We start from the raw sequence: 24,198 nt of genomic DNA on the forward strand, positions 1-24,198 counted from the left end.
AGTTTTAGAAGCTCATAATACACCACACCTTCCGGATCCCACCAAATGCAGAGCATTGTCTTCTTTCTGAAGCAATTTGGCCTTGCAGTCGATGTTGGTGGTTGAAGTTAATTCAATACATTGGAACCCCCGTTCTTGAACTTAATTCATTCCGGAAGGCTGTTCGAAAACTAAATCATTTTTTCCCATTAGTTATAATGCAAATTGGCCCTAGCCAGTTTTGCTCCATGGGTAGAGCATCAGCCTGTGGACCAAAGGGTCCCAGGTGGGATTCCAATCAAGGGCACGTACCTTGGTTGTAGGGTCCTTTCCGGACCAGGTCCTGGTCATAGCATGTGCAGGAGGCAACCAATCAATGTGTATCTCTCACATGGATGTTTCTCTCTGTCTTTCCCTCTCTCTTCCATTCTCCCTAAAAAAATCAATGGAAAAATATCCTTGGATGAGGATTAACAACAACAAAAAAGAAAGAATGCAAATTGAATTAATCCATTCCAGAACCTCAAAAGCAAAGAAACATGAAAATATTGACAGCATAATTTCCTGAGATGTTAACAACTCAAGGTTTAGCAGTAAACTGACTCATACTTGTGCATTCTCTCCTTTGTCGCCTGAGAGTTGCATAACTGATCATGCAGCTATCAGCATGAAAGGGCTGTTGGGTTGAGAACCGAAGTTTATTCGAGATGGGAGATGTCTTTCAAAAACTGAGGTCTGACTGTAATGTGTATTATTTGCCCCAAAATATTAAAACAGTATTTCAATGTCTAATATAAAAATACAGAACCATTTTACATTCATTTTTTGTATGAAGTCTTCAAATCTAGGGTGCATTCTACACTCACAGCAATTCTCAGTTTGAACCGGCCACATTCCAGGGGATATTATTAGTGGTCACCACACTGGACATTAGAACTAGGCCTAGATGTGGAATTGTCTCAAAAAATTAGAACTACCATATGATCCACTGTCAGGGCCAGCCTGACAGGGTTGAGCCGGGCTGAGGCAGGGAGGTGGGAATTGAGAAAAGAAAGAAAGACAGGAAAGCGGGGTTGGGAGGACCCCAGTTCTCTTGATGAACTGAAGCGAATTTATTAGCTATACAATCCTATTTATATACAACACACTGAATAGGAGGTCTGTCAAGAGGAATGTATTCTTTGTTCCTCTTAATCTCTAAGGGAGAGACATAGCAGAAGGACAAGTTCTCAGTACAGCATATCTCAGTAAATAGTTACAGACTTCTGGGCAAGCTATGAAAGGCTGTTCTCATTCTACAAATGTTACTCCCATTCTACTGATAATCGTTATCCAAACAAGTCTGGGAAAACTGTGTGGGTAAGGGTCCCAGCCTTGCTAGCCCCTGCAGGTGCAAGGACCTTGCCAGCTTACATCTGGCCCCCAACAGATCCCCCTTCTTTGTTTTTTAGGCGAAGTTCATGTTTCAGTGTCTGACAGTTTTTTATGTGTACATGTCAGCAGTAATATTTCAGTTCTGGATGGTGGACAAATGGTGGCAATGCAGGTCCGACCCTCTCTGGTTTGGTCCTGGGCAACTTGCAGCGATGCACAGCTGCTGACTGCTAGCATGATAAGGCGTCTTCACCATCTTTATTTCTGGACTGCTTCTCTTCTCGTTGTCTCATGAGGCCACTGCTATTCTGTGGCTGGAGCAGTCCTGATAATTCCTCTCTGTTGCAGGAATCCACATGGTCTTGGAGTTGTTTTCTGAAAATATACAAATGTATTCTCGACCAAAGGTTAATAAAAGAATCATATCTATAATTTAGACTTGGGATTCTTTTAATTTTTGTCCAAACGATTATCCTTTGGCTATTTTGACACCACCTATGTTTTTCATGGGTGTCTTGCTATTAGCATTATAAATGAAAAAATTAATTTTCAAGTAAAAATATTAAAGCAATTAAGGCATTTACTTAAAAGGTTATTATTCCACTATCCCCCCTTTTTATTTTTTAATATTAGGAGGTTTTTGGAAATTGTTTAGTGTAGTCTTGATAACTTTTAATTTTAATTTTTGTATAAAAATATGACTGCTTTAGGTTTATAGTATGTTAAGCAATTTGTCCATGAAATGAAAATTTTGGCTAATACTTTATGAATAATTACTTATATTAATTAGTAAAATTTAATTAATCTGAAAACTTGACTACTATTTTACTGTTAAATTTAATACTTTAATAACAATCTTAGTTTATACTGTAAATATTAATGGAAAGGATTATTTTGCATCCTTGAGAAGGCCCTGAGCATTCCTGGTGTTAAGCTAGATTTATATATAGGGTAGCTGCTGTTAGCTAAGTCTCTGTTATCTGGGTATCAATCTCGGCTGAGCTAAGTCTCTTTCTGTTATCTGGGTCCCGATCTGAGCTGGGCATGGGAAGCGCAACAGCCATGGGGGCAGGAGACCTCCCTCAGAAGGGGCCAGTGTTCAAGCCCCTGCATAGTTGGGGGAGGGGTGAGGATCTTTGCCCCACCTGTGTTGACCCCCAAGTTCTCCCCTGAGGCCCCCTGCGACTGTGCCTGTCTTAGGTTACCCCTCCCAGAGGGGTCTTACCCGTCGTTGACTAACCAGCCATCCTCCAGGGCCAAGCAGGGCGATGTGAGGTTTAGTTTTGTCTCCTTGGTAGCATATGCCCCTGTGGCCTCCATGCCCAGTAACTGCCTTTGGATCCCCTCGCCTGCTGGCGGGGCCCCAGCATTGATCATGGGGAACCCAGGATTCTTCTCTAGAGAGGGCCCAGCTTACGCCATTGGGCAAGAGACAGATCCATGGTACAAGCCACCATGAGGCTTCAACCTCAGTATGAACAGAGAGCTTAGGTAACAGCTGTGGGCAATTGGAAGAGGGACCCCCTTGTCAAAAAGGGCAAGAGAGGTCAATATAGAATGCTTAAGTGCCTTCCCAGGGGGCGTTCCACACAGTGGAAGGGATAAAATCCTTTTATGTTCTTATTAAATTCCGGCCAAACAATTAGTTTGTAAGCTTGTTTGGAATAAATGTTAATATGCTGTTGTAAAATATTAAAAATTATTAATGAGCTTTTGTTATATTAAATTATATCTTATAATTCTACTGCTGTATTTTAAGAAATATAAAATAAGATAACTTGTTTTGCCCTTTCTTAGAGGCAAAAACTTAAAATATATATTTATTAATATTTATCTGATAAAGCTTTCTATGTGATTTCAAGTATATGAAATTGGCTTTATTAAAAAATCCTTCAAGAAAAGAGAATAAACTTTTGAAAACATTTCAGGGCCCATGAAATGTCCTAAAGTCATTCCTTGATTATAGTTTTGAAATCTAACTTAAAAAACTATTAAATATATATGTGTATATATAATTTAAAGATTATATACTTTTTATAATTATTAAGAGATATTAATTAAATTAAAACTGATTTTTGTATTTAAAAATTTTGGTTGGGATTATAGAATTTATCCCTTTTTTTCAATTAGATAAATGTTGAAATTTTATTGTAATTATATGATCTTTCCCAATTTATTTAACCAGAAATTTAAACCCTTAGCTGGGAAGTTAAATATTTAGTATTTTTAAATCAGTAACATTTTTAAAAAACATACTTTAAAAATACAAGACATAATCAAATAGATTTAATTCTGTCTACTAGATTTTTTGTGAGGGAAATTTAGATTAATATTTTAGCATTTTGTTATTTCAGAATATCTAATTTAATTTAGTAAACTCCTAAGCCTTGGGGTGCCATTCACTGAAAACAGGTAACCATTAAAATGTAAATTAGTTATATTCTTTCTACCAAGGATGGGAAACTGGGAAGCAAGCCTCTCTTTAAAAGTTGTCACTGGCAGGAAATTTTTGGCCTACCTGCTCTGTTGGGGGAAGGGAGGCTAGCCCTTCCTCTATTAGAAACTGCTTTGGGAAGCCAGCCTTAATTAAAGGGCGTAGCCATCTTTTACCTGGGCTACTTAGATTTTTATAATTAATATATATCAATAATTCTTGAGATTTAAATCCAATTTATTATTTTAAAGCATATTCTTTAGCAAATTTTTGTAACAGAGACAATTTTACTGAATTTCCTTTTCAGCCTTGAAATTAACTTTTTAATATTCTTTATTAGTATTTAAAAACTGTTCTTCATTATGGAAATGCCAATTCTGCTGCTAGAATCTAGCCAGCATCTTTTTTCCTTTGGGTTAAATTTTGCCATCTTTCTTAGGAAATAATCAGTCTTGGGTTTTATTTTGTATATTTGTAAAGAGATTTTAGCTTGAAACTCTATCTAAATGTCCAAAATCGGACAATGCGCGCCTTAGTTTCAAGCCAGTTTTCTCTTTACACGTGTACAGAAATCCCAGACGTATTTTTAAATTTCAGATCCGGTGGCATTTGCTGTAGCTGTATCAGAAATGCAAGGAAATCATCATTTCTTCTCTATGTGGGAGGTTTTAAATCTAATGATATTTTGTTTATTTCAGTAGGCAAGGGCAGCACCCAGGGCAGACAGAATGTCTTATTTCTATGGATCCAAGGTCCAGCCCGGCACTCCCGGGGGTTGCTCAGAATAGCTCTTGTATCTATTTTGCTCTCTGGGGCGGGCTGGGTGCTGTGCAGCCTGTTGGCCTTGAGACAGCATAAGGACAGGAGGGTAAACAGACAATGCCCCTATTATTTGTCGGGGTTGGGCTGGCCCCTTTTGGTAGTTTCCCGACTGGTGTAGAGGCAAAGAATTTCCCTGGACATCTATCTTAGATCTACACTCATTTGCCCAATGCTTTCCTTTTTTACATTTAGGGCATAGTCCAGGTTGTTTGGGACCTCTGCCATTTCCTCTATTAACCCCTTTATTAGAAGGACACTGTTTTGCCATGTGTCCTGTTCCTCCACAAGTGTAACACTTGTATGTTTGACTTTTCCCTGTGCTAAATTGTTGCTGAAGAATTCCCTCAATGGTGGTTCCCTTTAATGCAGCCGCAATGGCAACTCCTTGTATATATGAGGGACCAATATCTGCGCAAATGCGGATATAATCTGAGAGAGTCCCCTGTCTTTGATAGGGCCGCAGTGCAGCTTGGCAGGCAGTGTTGGCGTTTTCATATGCCAACTGTTTAACTATTAGCATGCCAGCCTCTCCATCCACCACTACTCGGCCAACAGCCTGTAATAGCCGAGAGACAAAATCCTGATACTTTTCATCTGGCCCTTGAATAATTTTTGAGAGCTCCTCTGTTTTCTGACCAGAGGTGGGTAACTTTTTCCAGGCTCTGACCCCAGCTCCATTAATCTGTTCATAAGCTTACTGGGGGTATTGAATTTGATTGTGGGTATCAGCATAGACTCCTTCACCTACCAGCATTTCATAAGAAATATTAATCTGGGCCGCTCGATTACGAGAAGCTTGTTCCTTAGCCTTTTCATCATATTCTGATTTCCACAAGAGATAATCCCCTCCTGATAAACAAGCCTTGGCAATAGCTCTCCAATCATTAGGTGGGAGAGCCTCTGAGGCCATAGTTTCCAAGATGGTTAAAGTATAAGGGGAAGTGGGCCCATACTGAGCACAGGCTGTTTTTAACTCTTTTAAGGTTTTAAAAGGAAGCGGGTCATAAGCACGCTCACGCTGTCCCGTGTGAGGATTCACCCGTTCCATAACAGGGAAGGCATGAATGCCCAATTCCTCACCACACTTTCGTGCCTCCTGCAAGGCCATCTGGAGAGGGGAAAGTGGAACTGGTGCTGCACAAGGCACAAGACAAAAAGGGTAATTAACTATACCTCCGCTACACTTCCCATTGGCTAATCAGGGCGATATGCAAATTAATTGCCAACAACTGGAGAGCGGCGGGAACGGCCCCCGCGGCTTCTCTTTTTCTTGCCAAGAAGCTTTAATGTTTCTAAAAAGGACTCTAACACATCCTCTATATCACTGCCCTCTTCAGTTCCAGCAGAAAAACATTCTTCCTCCTCTTTTGCCTGAACAACACCCGTATTATCATCATGACAGAGAGCAGCAGCTTCCTCAAAATCCTCCTCACCTTGAGGAGTTAAATTGTCTTTAAAAGTTACATTATTTCTTTTTAATATACTGTCTTTTTTAGACACCTGTTTCGTGCTATCACGCTGCTTCTCCTTTTTTTCTGGCTTAAGAGACGGTTGATTATGGTCATGCGTGGGATCTAAATAATCCCGTATTAAATTCGATAAGGAAATGCAGACCTCCTGAATGAATTTTAAAAATTTTTCTACTTGCTTGTCATTAACCTTAGTTCCTCTACTATTGAACATAAACTTTAACATTTGCCCATAAAAGGCATTTTCTCTAGATTCTAATTGCCCCATGCTTTACTCCCGATTATCAAAAAATTGCTCCTCCGTTACCTTAACGAGTGCACTCTTTATCCGGAGGAGATCCTCACGTCGTCTCTCCAAGCCCGACGGAGTTCCTCACCGTCTTTTTCCCAGTTCCTCAGTCCCTTAGCTCGGGCGCCAGATCTGTCAGGGCCAGCCTGACAGGGTTGAGCCGGGCTGAGGCAGGGAGGTGGGAATTGAGAAAAGAAAGAAAGACAGGAAAGCGGGGTTGGGAGGACCCCAGTTCTCTTGATGAACTGAAGCGAATTTATTAGCTATACAATCCTATTTATATACAACACACTGAATAGGAGGTCTGTCAAGAGGAATGTATTCTTTGTTCCTCTTAATCTCTAAGGGAGAGACATAGCAGAAGGACAAGTTCTCAGTACAGCATATCTCAGTAAATAGTTACAGACTTCTGGGCAAGCTATGAAAGGCTGTTCTCATTCTACAAATGTTACTCCCATTCTACTGATAATCGCTATCCAAACAAGTCTGGGAAAACTGTGTGGGTAAGGGTCCCAGCCTTGCTAGCCCCTGCAGGTGCAAGGACCTTGCCAGCTTACATCTGGCCCCCAACAATCCACTTCTCATTTATCCAAATAAAACAAACCAACACAAAACCATTACTTCAAAAATATGCACCCCTTATGTCATTGCAGCATTATTCCCATTAGCCAAGATATGGAAACAACCTAAATGTCTATCAGTAGATGAATGAATAAAGAAAATATTATTCAACCATAAAAAAGAAGGGAATTTGTGACAATATGGGTTAATCTTGAGGGCATTGTGCTAAGTGAAATAAATAAGAGAAGGAAAGACAAATATCATATGATCTCACTTATATCTGGAAAGGGTTCAAAGGGTATAAATTTGCAGTTATAAAATAAGTCCTAGGGATATAATGTACAGCATGGTGACTATCCTATCTAATAAAAGACAAAAAGGGTAATTAACTATACCTCCGCTACACTTCCCATTGGCTAATCAGGGCGATATGCAAATTAATTGCCAACAAAGATGGCGGCCGGCAGTCACGCAGCTGAAGCGAACATGAGGCTTGCTTGCTCCAGTGATGGAGGAAGCCAAAGTTCCCCGCCTGCTGCGGCCTGGCTCTGAGCCCAAAAGCAACAATGTTTCAATTATAGAAGCTAAACAAACCCCAGATACCTGCTTTCAGCCAGCCGCCACCTCAGAGCTGGGAGCACCAGTGATGGCAACAATGTTTCTATTGTAGAAGGTAAATAAATCCCAGAATAAAAAAAAAAGAAAAAAAGGAGAGGCTGGGAGCTTCAGTCGCTGGCCAGCCTGAAAACGGCCCTCAGCTCCTCACCCAGACTGGCCAGGCACCCCAGTGGGGACCCCCACCCTGAAGGAGGTGTGACCAGCTGCAAACAGCCATCAACCCCTCACCCAGGCTGGCCAGGCACCCAAGTGGGACCCCCACCCTGATCCGGGACACCCTTCAAGGCAAACCAGCTGGCCCCCACCCATGCACCAGGCCTCTATCCTATATAGTAAAAGAGTAATATACAAACTGACCCTAACAGCAGAAAGACTGGGAATGACTGGTCACTATGACACACACTGACCACCAGGGGGCAGATACTCAATGCAGGAGCTGCCCTCTGGTGGTCAGGGCGCTCTCACATGGAGGAGCTCTGCTCAGCCACAAGCCAGGCTGATGGCTGCCAGTACAGCAGTGGTGGTGGGAGCCTCTCCTGCCTCCTCAGCAGCGCTAAGGATGTCTGACTGCAGCTTAGGTCTGCTCCCCGCTGGCAAGTGGACATCCCCTGAGGGCTGCCGGGCTGCCAGAGGGATGTCTGATTGCCATCTTAGGCCCAATCCCCCGGGGAGCAGGCTTAAGCCAGCAAGTGGTCATCCCCCGAGGGGTCCCAGACTGCTAGAGGGCACAGGCCAGGCTGAGGGACACCCACCCCCTGAGTGCACAAATTTTTGTGCACCGGGCCTCTAGTATTTAATAATACAGTATTATATATTTGAAAATGACTAAAAAAGTAATCCTTTTAAAAGCTTTTAAGTTCTCAGCACAAGAAAAAAAATTAACTGTGTGTGGTGTTAGATGTTAACTTGTGGTAATCATTTCACAATATATACAAATATAAAAACATTTATGCTGTACACCTGAAACCAAGATAATGTTATATGTCAATTATGCCTCAAACAAACAAACATGTAACTCCTAGCTGCCCATCCTGTTTGGGGAAGAGAAGAGAGGTTTGGAGGAAATATTGTCTTTAATCATGTACCACTTATTTTCTGGGTTTAAGGGTCTCTGCCCTGATATTATCTGACCTTGGAAACATCCCTAAACTTCCTCACCCGGAAAATAGGAATGAAAATGCTTGCCGTGCCTGGCGTGGCTTACAGGGTTGTTGTGAAAACTGAATAAGAGCGCTTTGGCTGAATCTTGTTCAGAACAGTAAAGGGTCTGAGATTGTTGCCTTCCTTGTAAGCTAATGAGTGAACTGACCTCAGTTTTATAGATGATGGAATAAGACACAGACTCTTGGGTTGGAGACGAAGGACTGTATTACTCCCAGCAAGAGCAGGAGGCAGGGTAGCAGCAGCTACCCACAGGATGATGTGAAGAGGGCCAGCAACACCTGCACACAGACAGGAGCCCTGTGCTTGGAAACCTAATTGTTTAGAATGGGTAGTAAGCCTGCCCAAGCTTTGTCCCAGTGGGACACATTCTCCTTATTTTACTGGGCACTCAACAAACCTGCCCTGTGCTCTGGAGACAGACACTGTTGCTGTCTTCTGAGGCTGTTCATTCTACAAACATCCTTGAAAAGCTGGTCCTGAACAAAGTCCAGAACAAAAGCAGTCCGTGCCTCTGTGGGCACAATGACATGCGGACACGGGACCCTTGGAGAATTGTCTCCCCACCAAAGCACTATGTAATGTGTAAGTGCTACACGTCCATCAAGTATTCCTGCTTCATCTATTCTGGTATTTGTCCTGTGAGAAAGGAGGGGCAAAAAACATCATTATGCTGCTTATATGATCAGGGAGCCTGAGGCAATAAGAGGTTAAGTATTTGCTCAAGCCACCAAGCTACTTGGTGAATCAGCACTGAGAAATCTAGACTCCAGGCCACTGGGGACATGATCTCTAACGTCACTCAAGCCTCATTCATCCCCACTGCCATCTACAAATTGAAACATCCAGGAGCACACAGCAGTCACTGACTCTAGAAACTTCTGAAGCTCCCATGGCCAAGCTCATTTGCAAACAGGTGGTGTGGTGTGTGCCCTAAACAACAGGGCTTTGTTCAGAGTTGTCATAGTGCTTCCAGGAGCTGCTCCCACCTGCCAACTTGGGCATCAGAGGGAGCTCACAGACACCCAGGAGTAATCGGGCCCCACAGTGGGTCTGCTGCTGCTGAGAGCTTCCTGAGCAGGGAGACCCGGAGTTGCCTAGGAGCAGGGGTGAGCAGGACTGCAGGCAGAGGGGTTGGTGGTCAGCCAGCAGCCCTTACACAGGATCTGTCTGTTGTTGCTCTGCCTTCCCCTGGATCCATACATGAGGCTTCTTTCTGTTAAATGAAGGTGTGTGGCCTGGGGACTGAGGGCTCTCTTGGTATTTCAACAAATGTCAATGAGGGTCTCTCTCCATGGAGGCACATCTGGGTCCTTGCGGGGAGGGTGGGTTGTACAAGAGCCCCAGTACCTGCACTGTCTCCTCACCGGGCCTCTTTTCCAGTCCCCCGGTATGACTGAATTATCATGACTGCACAGGCACTTTGCTAAGCTCTTCACAGGCATTATCTTATTTAATTCTCACAAGAACCCTTTCTATGGTGACACACTGTGTTTGTCCAAACCTCAATTCATCAACAGCCCAACTGGCTCTAAGGCTCATATGTTCTTGTTAGTTATCTGCACATTTTCACAAATAAAATAAGGGTCCAGGAACTGAATCCCTTAAAAGTCTTTCTTTCGTGCCAGCGCTGTTGCTGCAAAGTACCTCAAACCAGATCTTTGGATAATCAGGGCTTTGTGTTCTGTCTGCAGGAAAAACTGCATGCCATTGATCGCCACAGCCCAAAGGGACTGTGGTGCATCGGAGCGGCTCCTCCCTGGCATGAGCGTGCGCCGCCCTCTAGTGTTCAAACATCAGGAGGACACTCTACTCAGGATGAAAGGGTGTCTTCCCTGAGGGTTGAGAAGAGAGCCCTGACTTTGAATTTCACACTCTGAAGAATGGGCCATTTCCCGGCGCCCTCTCCCACTCAGACTGCAAGAGTCTCTGAGTGAAAATCCCTGTGTGGAGCTCCCGGTAAACTCGCAGGCTTCAACCTATGAGAGGGTTTGTGTGTTGTTTTTTTCTCTAACAGGGACATTTGTACATCATTAACTAGTCTTCATCCATGAGGGCATTTATTCCAATGGCCAGTGGCAAGTGCTGATTCAACTTGATTTTCAACTTGGATTCCACAAATCTCAAATATATTTCCTGTTCTCTCCCATGTCACTATCCCTTTAGAAACCAAGCATATTTCCAAAGAAACAAATCTATACACTAAGGAACACAGCCACTCCTCATGTCAGGATTTTAGAAAAATGTTCAAATGTACAAAAACAAAGGAGCCCTCCAATGATTTTTAGCTCTTGAAGAAGAAGCCTAAGAGGAAAAGTCCAAGTTCAACTTGACCCTCAGGTATAAATGGGGTTGGGTGAGCAGAGAGGCTTCCCAGGGCAAGGTCAAAGGGCAGGGACACTCTTGAGCACACACCTTCTTCAGGAGACTCGATCTTCCTGAAGGCTCTAACCTGAGGTATTTGCAAGCCAACAATTCGTGAATGTTTTGAGAGTGCACAATTCTCCTCCCAAGTGCAGTAGCAGGTAAATAAAACTGGTAAGCCCATGTGTCAGTCAGCAGCTACTCTCACTGTGATACCCAGCAACCACAACATTTCAGGGACCTAGAACAATAGCATTTGTTAGGGTAACTGGAGTGGCTCACCTCCGTGTGTCTACTATTTTTCCAGAATAATGGGCATGCTTGGGCATAGCCTCATGATATAGGAGAAGCACAAAAGGAAAAGTACAAGTGAGCACATTTCAAGCCTTTGCTCAGATCATATCTGCTAACATGTTATTATTAGCCATAGCTACCAAAATGAATCCTCCCAGGCCTTAGTCCTATATTTCTTCTTTTTCCAACAGAAATTACAAGATTCCCATTTGCTTTTTAGCTTCCTTTCTCAGTTCAAGGTCAAAAATACTTTTCTATTTCTGCAAAATAAATCACCTCCAAACGTAGCAGTTTAGAAGTATAATAAACATTTATCATTTCACATTGTTTCTGTCAGCATATAGGAGCAGCGAGCGTGACCTAAAAGGTTCACTTCCAAGATGGCTCACTCCAATGGCTGGCAACCTGGTGCTGGCTGTTGGTGGGAGGCCTCAGCTCCCGCCACGTGGACCTCCACAGGGCTGCTTGAGTGTCCTCCCGACATGGAAGCTGGCTTCCCTCAAGGCAGCAAGTTAAAATCCAGGTTTTTTTATGACCTAGTTTCAGAATTAACAAACCATAACTTTTGTAAAATGCTAATCTATTACAAAGTTCAGGCTTATTTAATGTGGGATAAGACTCCACAAGGATATGAATATCTTAGAGCAAGGATTATGAGTTAATTTTGGAGGCTGGCTACCACACCTCCAGCTCACTTTCAGAGGCCTTTTTAAAATAACCCCCATTCTCCTATTAAAAAGGGAAATAACCTGAAATCAATAATTAGTGATTTCAGAGTAAATTTCAGTCAAGAGTCACATCAAACAGTATTGGATTTTATCTTTAGTTGTAATAAAAGGCATTGTCCCTTGTTGAAAGAATGGTAGGCATGAGCCAACAGGAACGGGGACCTCCAAAGTCACTTTGTGCTGACTTATATAAGGTCAGATTTGAGGGTAAAACTGGATTGGACCTTGTGAGAGTGAATGGGTTAGAAGAGGCTGTGTGGGTTCTGCCGGCTTTCTCCAGTGGTGGTGCCCTTTCTATGATGAGTCCACACAGCACACGTGTCAAGCCCGTGAGGGCCCAGCTGAGGTTGTGTGAGGGACAAGAGTGTCTCCAGGCCAGAGAACCCTGAGGGTGCATCCTGTTCTCCTCCCTCCCACGCCTGCTCAGGCCCCCTGCCACCTTTCTTGAATGCTGGATGCTGGGCCCTCTCTGCTTTGGGCAACCCCGAGTCTCCCTCCCCATGTGTCCTTTGCCTAGACAGTGGTTCTCAACCTTCCTAATGCCGCGACCCTTTAATACAGTTCCTCATGTTGTGGTGACCCCCAATTTCATTGTTACAAATTGAACATAATTAAAGCATAGTGATTAATCACAAAAACAATATGTAATTATATATGTGTTTTCCGATGGTCTTAAGCAACCCCTGTGAAAGGGTTGTTCAACCCCCAAAGGGGTCGCAACCCACAGGTTGAGAACCGCTGGCCTAGTAGAACCCCAACTACACCAACTTAACCAATGCAATTCCTACCCCATCCACCATCTCAGGATCCAGTTCAATTCACTGTCCATTTTTTCCCCTTCTCTTTCTCTTTTAACCTTTCTCCTTTTTTCCTGCAATAGCTATTCCTTATGGAAAAATCCAAATAAACAATACATACATACCCATAATCCCAATTCCAGAGAAAACGATTGTTAATACTTTGGTGTAAACACTTCCAGACTTGTAAATTTTTGTTGTACTGTGGTGTTCACTTCCTGCTCTACCAAAATAAAATAGAGGACCTGGTGGCTCCTACTTCCTTCTTTTGTTTAACATCTGAACGGCTGTGTTCTGGCTTTAAAAAAATGTTTGATAACCTATACTGTCTATCTGTGCCAGACTGTTAGGCCCTGTGGATTCAGGTGATACATAGAATCCAAACCCTCAGGATGCTATTGCCTAGGAGGAGGGGACAGTGACACTCAACACTTTAAATACACTGCATTACAGTCATAGTGCTGTGCAGGGGAAGACCTTCTCAGAGCTAAAACTAAATGCCTTAGTCTGCTTGGGCTGCTATAGCCTGGGTGCATTATAAATCACAGAAATTGATGTCTCAATCCTGGAGGCTCGAAGTCTGAGGTCAGTTGCCAGTATGGGGGGTGAGGGCCTTCTTCCTGGCCGCAGACTTCTCCTGTGTCTTCTGGTTGTGGTGGAAGGGCAACGGACCTCACTGGAGTCTCTCTCTCCCGCCCCCGCCCCCTTTCTCTTTCTCGCTCTCTTTGTCTAGGTAGTTAGTTTTATTGTTTTATTTATTTTTTCCCATGTGCCCTCTTCCACCTGCACCTATCCCTCTCTACCCCCACAATCACCATACCATTGTCCATGTTCATGAGTTCTCTCTCTCTCTTTTCCCCTTTTTTCTCAATCCCTCTACCCCCCAAACCTCCTCTCTAAGCTGTCTGCCAGCTCTCTACCTATGAGTCGGTCTCTATTTTGCTTGTTAGTTCAAATTGTTCATTAAATTCCACATATGAGTAAAATCATATGGTTCTTATCTTTCTCTGACTAGCTTATTTCAATTAGCATAATTTCCAGGTCCATCCATCTCAGGGATTGAGCCCACAACCTGAGCATATGCCCTGACCGGGAATCGAACCATGGTTTTTGGGTAGACGCTCAACCACTGAATAACACTGGCCCGGCCAGTTCTAGTAGTATTTTTTGTGGAATCTTTAGGGTTTTCTTTATACAATATCACATCATCAGCAAATAATGACAGTTTGCTTCTTCCTTTCCAATTTGGATGCCTTTTATTTCTTTCTGTCTGATTGCTATGGCTAGGACTTCCAGTACTGTGTTGAATAAGAGTGATAAAAGCAGACATCCTGGTCTTATTCTCAATCTTAAAGGGAACACTGTAGATTTTGCCATTGAGTATGATGTTGGCTCTGGATTTGTTATATATGGCCTTTATTATGTTGAGGTATGTTGCCTCCATCCCCACTTTCCTGAAATTTTTTTTTTTTTTTTATCATAAATGGGTGCTGGATTTTATAAAATGTTTTTATTTTGCCCTAACCGGTTTGGCTCAGTGGATAGAGCGTCGGCCTGCAGACTCAAGGGTCCCAGGTTCGACTCCGGTCAAGGGCATGTACCTTGGTTGCGGGCACATCCCCAGTAGGGGGTGTGCAAGAGGCAGCTGATCGATGTTTCTCTCTCATTGATGTTTCTAACTCTCTATCCCTCTCCCTTCCTCTCTGTAAAAAATCAATAAAATATATTTTAAAAAATGTTTTTATTTTGTTTGTTTGCATCTATTGATATGATCATGTGGTTTTTATCCTTCAATTTGTTTAGGTAGTGTCACATTTATTGTTTTGCAGATAATGTACCATCCCTGTATGCCTGGAATAAATCCCACTTGATCAAGTTTGATCTTTTAAATGCATTGTTGGATTCAGTTTGCCACTATTTTGTTGGGGATTCAAGCATCTATGTTCATCAGGAATATTGGCTTATAATTTTATTTCTTTGTAGTATCTTTAGCTGGTTTTGGAATTAGGATAATGCTGGCCTCATAAAATGAGCTTGGAAGTCTTCCCTCCTCTTGAATTTTTTTTTTTTTTTTTTGAATAGTTGAGAAGGATAGGCTAGTTCTTTGAATGTTTGATAAAATTTACCTGTAAAGCCATCAAGTCCAGGGCTTTTGTTTGTTGGGAGATTTTTATTATTATTATTATTACTGCTTTAATTTCACTAGTTGTAATCTGTCTATTCAGATTCTCTGATACTTTCTGATTTAGTTTTGGAAGGTTATATGTTTCTAGGAATTTAACCATTTCTCCCAGATTGTCCAATTTGTTGGCGTATAGTTGTTCATAATAGTTTCTTACAATCCTTTGTATTTCTTTGGTATCACTTGTTATTTCTCCTCTCTCATTTCTGATATTTTTTAATGTGGGTCCTCTCATTTTATCTTGATGGGTCTGGTTAAAGGTTTGTCAATCTTGTTTATCTTTCAAATAACCAGTTCTTTGTTTCATTGATCTTTTGTACTTTTTTTTAAGGCTCTATTTCATTTATTTCTGCTCTGACCTATATTATTTCCTTCTTTCTACTTAATCTGGGCTTTGTTTGTTGTTCTATTTCGAGTTCCTTTAAAGTAAAATTAGATTGTTTATTTGACCTTTTGCTTGTTTCTTGAGATGCTAGAATTTCCCTCTTAGGACTGCTGTCCCTGTGTCCCATAGATTTTGGGTTGTTGTGTTCTCATTTTCATTCATTTCAACGTCTCTGATTTCTTCTTGATCTCATTGTTAACCTAGTCATTGTTTAGTAATGTTATTTTGCATACATGTCGTTGTGTGTTTTTTTCCGTTTTCTTCCTGTGAATGATTTCAAGTTTTTTAGCATTATGGTCAGAGAAGATGCTTGATATAATTTCAGTCCTGTTAAATTTTTTGAGACTTTTTTTATGTCCTAATACGTGGTCTATCCTAAAAAAAACACTCCATGTGCAATTGAAAAGAATGTATATTCTGCTGCCTTGGGGTGGAATGCTCTGAATATATCAATTAAATCCATTTGATCTAATGTGTCATTTAAGGCTGTCATCTTCTTTTTGGTTTTCTGTCTGGAACATCTACCCATTGATGTCAATGGGTGTTAAAATCCCCTACTATTACTGTATTATTTTCCACCTCTCCCCTTATGTCCATCAAGATTTCCTTTACATATTGAGGTACCCCTATGTTGGGTGCATACATGTGTACAAGGGTTATATTCTCTTGTTGGGTTGATCCCTTTATCATTATGTGATACTAGAGGCCTGGTGCACAAAATTCATGCACAGGTAGGGTCCCTAGGTCTGGCCAGTGATCAGGGCTGATCTGTGGGGCGCCCGGCAGGGTGATCAGGGGGCTCCTGCTGGTACCTGCCTTGGAGGCAAATGGCAGGGTGATTGTGGGGGTTGGGGCTGGCCTGCTCACTAGCCAGCCCCACCCCTGACCACCACCACTGGTTGCCTCTCTCTGTGGGACGACTGGTGGGGTGATCAGGGGACCCCACTGGCACTCGCCTTGGATGGCCTGGGGCCTGCAGACTTGGAGCAGCTCCTGGATTGAGCATCTGCCCCCTGGTGGTCAGTGTGCATCATAGCAAATGGTCGTTCCACTGGTCATTCTGCCACTATTTGCATATTAGGCTTTTATTATATAGGATCCTTCTTTGTCTCTTACTATATCCTTGGTTTTAAAGTCTATTTTGTTAGGTAAAAGTATTGCTGCCCCAGTTTTTTATTTTCTTTCCAGTTGTATAAATATCTTTTCCATCCCTTTGCTTTTAGTCTGTGTGTATCTTTAATCTGAGGTGGGTCTCTCAAAGACAGCATATACATGAGTCCTGTTTTCTTACCCATTCATTTACCTTGTGTCTTTTGATTGGAGTATAAAGCTATTTACATTAAAAGTGATTATTTATAGGTACATATTTATTGCCATTTTATTTTTTTTTAACAATGTTCATGTGTGTTGTTTTTCTTTTACTTCTTCTGCTTCTTAAAGCAAGCCCTTTAACATTTCTTTTAATGCTGGTTTGGTGGTAACAAACTCCTTTAGCTATTTCTTGTCTGGGAAGCTCTTTATTTCTCCTTCAATTTTAAATGATAGTCTTGCTGGGTAATATAGCCTTGGTTGTAGGTCCTTGTTTTCATCACTTTGAATATTTCATGCCAATCCCTTCTGGCCTTAATTGTTTCTGTTGAGAAATTAGCTGACAATCTTATGGAAGCTTCCTTGTAGGTAACTGCCTGCCTTTTCTCTTATGGCTTTTATGATTCTCTCTTTTTCTTTAACTTTTGGCATTTTTTTCTTTTTAAATCTTTATTGTTGAGAGTATTACAGATGTCTCCCCCCATTGTCTCCCTCCACCTGGTTCCCACCCCACCCCAGGCCTTCATCACCCTATTGTCTGTGTCAATAGGTAATGCATATATGCATGTAATATCTTTGTTTAATCTCTTCTTACCCTCTTTACGCCCTTTCCTCTGAGAATCATCAGTCTGTTCCATGTTTCCATGCCTCTGATTCTATTTTATTAATCAGTTTATTTTGTTCATTAGATTGCTTGTTTACTTTGATTTTTAGATTTAAATGTTGATAGATATGTATTTATTGCCTTCTTCCTCTCCTCCTCCTTCTTCTTCTTCTTCTTCTTCTTCTTCTTCTTCTTCTTCTTCTTCTTCTTCTTCTTCTTCTTCTTCTTCTTCTTCTTCTCCTTCTTCTTCTTCTCCTTCTTCCCTTCTTCTTCTTCTTCTTCTTCTTCTTCTTCTTCTTCTTCTTCTTCTTCTTCTTCTTCTTCTTCTTCTTCTTCTTTCTTCATCTTCTTCAAAAATACCCTTCAACATTTCATGTAATACTGATCTGATAGTGATAAACTCCTTCAATTTTCCCTTGTCTGTGAAGCTCTTTATCTGACCTTCAATTCTAAATTATAGTTTTGATGAGTAGAGTAAACTTGCTTGTAGGTCCTTGATATTCACCACTTTGAATATTTCTTGCCACTCCCTTCTATCTTGCAAAGTTTCTGTTGAGAAATCAGCTGATAGTCATATGGGCACTCCCTTGTAGGTAACTAACTGCTTTTCTCTCACTGCTTTTAAGATTCTCTCTTTGTCTTTAGCCCTTAGCATTTTAATTATGATGTGTCTTGGTGTGGGCTTCTTTGGGTTCCTCTTGTTTGGGGCTCTCTGCACTTCCTAGACTTGTAAGTCTATTTCTTTCACCAAGTAGGGGAAGTTTTCTGTCATTTTTTCAAATAGGTTTTAATCCCTTGCTCTCTATTTTCTCCTTCTACCTCTGTCACATGGATGTTGACACTCATGTTGTCCCAGAGGTCCTTTAAACTGTCCTCATTTCTTTGTACCCTTTGGCTGTTCTGACTGGGTGTTTTTTTCTACCTTATCTTCCAAATCACTGATTTGATCCTCTGCTTTATTGAGCCTGTTGTTTATTTCTTTCATTTCATTCTTTATTTTTAGTGGCCCTTTTTTATGGTTTCTATATCCTTTCTCATGCTGTTGAGCATCCTTATAATCATTATTCTGAACTCTATATCTGATAAATTGATTATCTCCACTTCATTTAATTCTTCTTCTGGAGAATTCCCTTGTTCCTTCATTTGGGGCCTGTTTCTTTGTCTCCCTATCTTGGCTGCCTGTTTGATTTTGTTTCTATATATTAGATAGATTTACTAAACTCCCTGTCTTTGTAGGGTAGCCTTATATAGTAGGTTGCCTGTGGTATCCAGTGGCACAGTCCCTGATCACCAAAACCGGGTGCTCTAAGAATGAGTCTTTTTACATTGTGTGGGCCCTCCTTTTGTAACTGAGTTTTGATTGCTATTGGCCCACTTGTGTGTGGGCTCAACCTTCAGGCTGGCTGATGGTGAGGCTTAACCCCCAATACAGCATGCAGGCTGCTGTGCAGGTGCTGATAACATGAAACAGAATTCACCTCAGTAGGATTTGGTGCCTGCCAATATCTCCCTGTGGATATGCTGCTTATGAAGCTTATTGGATCCTGCTCTGTTGTTGTCTGAAGCTAGCCACTGGGTTTACTGGTTCTGGGCCTCTTGGCGGGACTCTGGTGCAGGCCATTGTCAGACACTGTCTTTGATTGGCCTTGAGCACCTGTTTGGAGCTATCAGTGATCCACAGCTTGTGGCTTCCTCTGCTGGGCCTGGGTGCATGTGGAAAGAAACAAGCTGTGCACCAAGATCTGATTTTACTAGCCCCAGGCCCAGGAGCAGGTCAGGCAAAGACTCAAAACACCCAGGGACCTGCCTCTGCCTGCAAGCTGTCTATTAGCCTCAGCCACTTAATGAACCTCTGGCTATAGTCAGGGCTAAGCTCCACAGGGTGGGGCAAGAAGGAATCCAAAGAGTAAGGCTTTTTGCTTCCCCTAGGCTAATGCTGCATATATGGGAAAGGTCTGCCTGAGAAAGATGGCTTCTGCTCTATGGGAGAATGACTCAGCACAGGGATCCAGGTGACTGTCCTCACAGCTCTTTCCCCAGAGACACCAACCCTATAGTCTCCTCACACAGCTCTAGTCTACTCTGCCCTTCCTCTGCTGGGGCCCTAGGTGAGCAGCTGCAAATGAAATTTTATGTGTTGGTCTTTTAAGAGGGTGCCTGCATTTCTAGCCATCTATCCCTAATAGACAAAAACCCTGCTACTTTTTGTTATGCCCAGATTTCAGGATCCCCAAAAGACCACACCAGGGAGCCAGCCTAATCCAATGCAAAAGCAGAGAGTCTTTATTCGAACTAGTTCGGCTCCCCGACCACACTCACCGACCCAACGGTAAGCCAAGTGGCAGAGAGGGGGCTAGCCCGGTGGGAAGGAGTTTTATAGGGGGGTGGTGTAAGGGGAGGAGAGGTGACCGTTGGTCCTGCCGATTGGCCAGGCACAAGTCAGGTCCTGCCACACAGGATGTGGTCATATCCATGGCGCACACCTCCCTTGACTGTCACTGGCTAGTTCAAAGAAATCCTGGGTGTGGCTAGCAGAGGCCTGGGCTTCCGGGAAGAAGCCCTGCTGAGCACATGGCTGTTAGGGTAAGATGGAGGGAGTAGCCCTCGCCCTTTCACTTTTCACAGCCAGATGTTATGTGGGCACCTTTCCCAGTTATAGAGTTGTGGGCTGGGGTTCCAGGTTTGGGGTTTAAACTCCAGACTTTTCAGGGGGACCCCCCCAGATGAGATATCTCTCTGGAATTTCTGCTGCTGCCTGTGGGAGTATAGCCAGTGCTTTCACATCTCCACACTTTCTTCCAGTCTTGATTTGGCCTCCTCTCTATGCCCTTGGTTATAAGGCTTCTCTCCAGCTAGTCTTCAGTTGGTTATTCAGGATGATTTTTCTATATTTTAGTTGGAATTCCAGTTTGGTACCAGAAGGTCAGTGTAGCTTCCACCTAATCTGCCACCATCTTAGACTCTCTGGAGTCTCTTTTATAAGGGTACTAATCCCATTCATTAGGGTTTTACCTTCCTGATCTAATCACCATCCAAAGGCCCTACCTCCCAACACTTTCACCTTGGGTGTTACATTTCAACATATAAATTTGGGGGGATCACATTTAGACCTAAATACCAAGCTCACCTGGTTGGTCAGGGAAGCTGCTGCAAAACCTGAGACTTAAGTGAGACCTGAAGGATGAATGGATGTTGTCAAAAGGAGAGAAGGCTAAGGCCAGCCAGTGAGAGGCATGAGCATGCAGGGGTACTCTGAGCCAGGAAGGACTGACAGAAGCTCTGGTTTCTGGTCTATTGAAACACTTCTGAAGACTCCAGAGAATTTCCCTAAGTGTCTATGGGACTGAGTGCATTGAAATCATGTGATGTCCTAGTTAAAAAATAAGTGTTTTAGTTCCCTTGCCAGACATACTAAATCAGCCTCCTTTTCTCTTTTAACAAGTTCCAGGCATTGGAATACACACCCAAGTTTCAAAGCCACAGCCCAAACATCTCTGCTGCCTGTGCAGATGGTCAGGAACTCCTGGATCACAGGTCATTCCAGAACCAGCTGAGCAGTGCCCCCAGGGGGAGGTGTGCTTGTGGAACCCCAGAGAGTGAGGAATGAAGGTTAGTTACTGTACTTCACCAGCTGTATGGGCAACCCTCTTTTTCACATCTTAACAGCTCTGAACCCAAGGCAAGAAATAATATAATTAATAGCATTTTCTTCCTTTTTAATAATAAAACAAATAATGACATGTCTTCAAGGTTTGTTGAAATTTAGTAGTTGTCTTTCCCCACTTTCCCAACATCCCCTCCGACTTAGCTTAGCACACCCACCCTTTCAGAAGTGAACTCTTTTGCTCCCTCTCAGAGAGAGACCCACCAGGGGCATAGTATTTTATGCCATGCTAATTTATGGTGCATGAACATGCCATCCGTGGCAACATTTCCCCCCTGACATCTTTAAATGTTTTCTTGTGGTTTCTGTTTCATTTTTTACTTTAGTCACAAAGTCTGACAAAAAATTAAAAAGTGTTTCTGGGTTGTATTTTCTTCAACAAAAAATAACTCTACAAATAAAAATCTCAACAAACCAGGAAAGTGAGTTCAGAACTCTTCCACTGCGGCTGACGTGAAAGAAAATAATTAGAAATGCAAAATATTCAGTGGTAATACCTGCTATCTGAACTGCTCAGAGTTAGTTCTGGTTCCCTTGTGGTAAACTGCAGGGTGGCCAAGGTGGACAGGGTCTAATCTCAGGCAGGAAGGCAGTGGCATAGCCTTTCCAGTGAGGATGCAGGTACTTGTGCTGCTCCCTCCATTTCTGCAGTTGCTGGTCCTATCACCCTGAGGTTTTCTCCTGAAGATTATTGGGACCCCTGATGTAGACAACCCAGAATCCACATCTCTGCCTCTGAAGAAGGTGCAATGAGTGTCCATAGGAGAACAGACAGGGGTGAACAAAGTCTGCCGTTCCCAGAACCCAGAAACTTGGCATCTAAACTTCCATTTGCCATTCCCCTCACACTGTTTTTGTTTACCATGGGCACCAATGTAGTAAAATCATTTTTTCTGCTGAAGGTGATTCACCCAGGAAAACAAGGGTTTGCAATTGATAGACCCTAAGATTGGTCTGCTGAGGTGGCTCTTCACAGCTGGCCCTTTTGGCCTCGTGGCTGCTCCCTCTTGGGAAAGGAGGCACTGTTAAAAACTCCCCCTATGGAACAACATCCTTAGTCTCTGGTGAGACAAATTCTTCATTGTTACCTGAGAGGCTCCCATCACAAAGCCTTCCACAGAGACATAGGAGGCATTCCTGGTTGGTGAGCATCCAGACCCCTGAGGCTAATGCCTTGAGGTAGTTTAAGTGTGGCATTGACTGCTGGTTGCCAGTCCATAACTATCATCACTCTCTTTATTAGTCATAGAATTTTGATTTTTATTCAGACTCACAATGGTGTCCACTTTAAATGACTACATTTTCCAGCCTCCCTTGCAGCTAGTTTGACCATGGGTCAAGTTCCAGCAAATGGAATATAAGCAGAAAAGTGTAGAATAGTCCTGGAAGTCTCTTTAAAGGAAGCTAAGGAGAATTCTTCCTCCTTTCTGCTACCTGGAAAGTGTCTAAGATGGTTGGCACTCTAGAAGCTATCTTGGACCATGAGGTTTCCTTGAGGATGGAAGGCACTATGTGAGAATGCTGGAACAGAAAGATACAAGGAGGCGGCTCCCCAATTGCTATGGCGCTAATATGCTGGACTGCCTGCCTCTGGATTCCTTTGAAGTGTAAGGGAAATAGCTTTCATCATGTTTAAGTCATGATTGTTTCCAATTTTCTGACATAAACAGCTGAACCCAATCTTAACAAATTCATTTAATATTACAGTGGGGTCTTGACTACGAGTTTAATTCGTTCTGAGACCGAGCTCGTTAAGGAGCTCGTTAAGGAGCTTGTTAACTCAAATTACTCTGTCAACTCAATGCAAAAAATCGTTGGAGAGACAGCTGGTATCTCAAAAAACTCGTTAGTTGGGACACTCGTAAGTCAAGGCCCCACTGTATAAGCTGTTACCTTTGACTTTTCTGACTCACTGGAGGATCATTCTCTCATTCTCCTGAGGTACAGTAAGCTAAGATAAACAGCATGGACTTTGGGGCATTGAAATAGGTTTGAATCCCTGCTTTGCTGCTTGTTGCCTCTGTAAGGAATTATTCTTCTCTGTACCCGTTGTCTTTTGTGAAATGATGTGTATTAAATAAATCAATGCATACAACATACCTGGCACATAGGAGGGACCCAACAATATTAATGTCCTTGTTTTCCTCTCATCCCTATGTTGATAACTGGTTTTAAATACCCCAAAGAAACTCTAGATAAATGCACATTTGGGTTTATTTCTCCAGAAGCTGACCCTGCTATCATAATCTTGGAAATGCAGCAGTGTGGTTGAGGAAGGTAAAAACATCCAGTTAATGCAGCAGGAAGCACAGAAGAGAGAAAGGCAGCCAGGAGAAGAAACAGTAAATGGAGCCTCTGTGATCAGGTACAAACCTCCCATAGCTCAGAGAAGAGCTGGGTTCTCCAGCTGAATCCACACCAGTGGCTAGTTGGGACTGAAAGGCTGGTACTTAGCTTTCCATGGAGCTGTTGTCCCCAAAATTCTAAGCAGTGGAGTGACCGACAGCATTTCCAGCCTGTGAAATAAATACAAGTTGACAGCCTGGGGCAAGATTTATTTGTGAGGTAGAAGCTTACCTGATGAGACTCAAACATCTCTGAAACTAAGTGCATTTAAAAGGATCCTAAGCAGGATCTGGTTTTCCAACAGTGGGAAAATGGGGCCCATGTCATGTTTGAGAAGATAGCAAAATACATCAGGGAGAATCTTGAGCTGCTGGACAATAGGCCTGATGGCACCTACTGTTTCATGCTGCACTCCTACTGGGTGTACTGTGTGAGTGAAAAGATCTTGAAGTTGGCTGCCAACATCTCTGGTGACAAGCTGATGTTGCTGGGGACCTGCTTGGGAAAGACTCACAAATTCCAGTTGCACATCACAGCTCTGGATTACCTCACACCCTATGCCAAGTACAAAGTGTGGATAAAGCTGAAGCAGAGCAGTCCTTCCGGTATACGAACCATGTGTTAAAATCTAGATTGAAACACTGAAAATACTTCTCAGTATGGGGAGTGGTGGTGTACTCCATTGCAGACCGCCCTTTGGGTTTTGAGGTGGCAGCAAAGTCTACACAAGACTGCAGGAAAGTAGACCCCATGGTGATTGTGGTATTTCATTAAGCAGACATTGGGGAATATGTGTGACTTGAAGAAACATTAACTTAA

General features: G+C 42.6%; 1 protein-coding gene across 1 annotated transcript; it reads left to right on the forward strand.

The window, feature by feature from the left end:
* Nucleotides 1-23,704: 23,704 nt before the first annotated feature.
* Nucleotides 23,705-24,198, forward strand: LOC118661732 (60S ribosome subunit biogenesis protein NIP7 homolog). The gene is given in 2 exon segments (XM_036320107.1): nt 23,705-23,943; nt 24,078-24,198. Coding segments are annotated over 2 exon segments (360 nt in total).

The sequence above is a fragment of the Myotis myotis genome, unplaced genomic scaffold (assembly GCF_014108235.1).
Source record: "Myotis myotis isolate mMyoMyo1 unplaced genomic scaffold, mMyoMyo1.p scaffold_m19_p_1, whole genome shotgun sequence".
NCBI classification, from domain to species: domain Eukaryota; kingdom Metazoa; phylum Chordata; class Mammalia; order Chiroptera; family Vespertilionidae; genus Myotis; species Myotis myotis.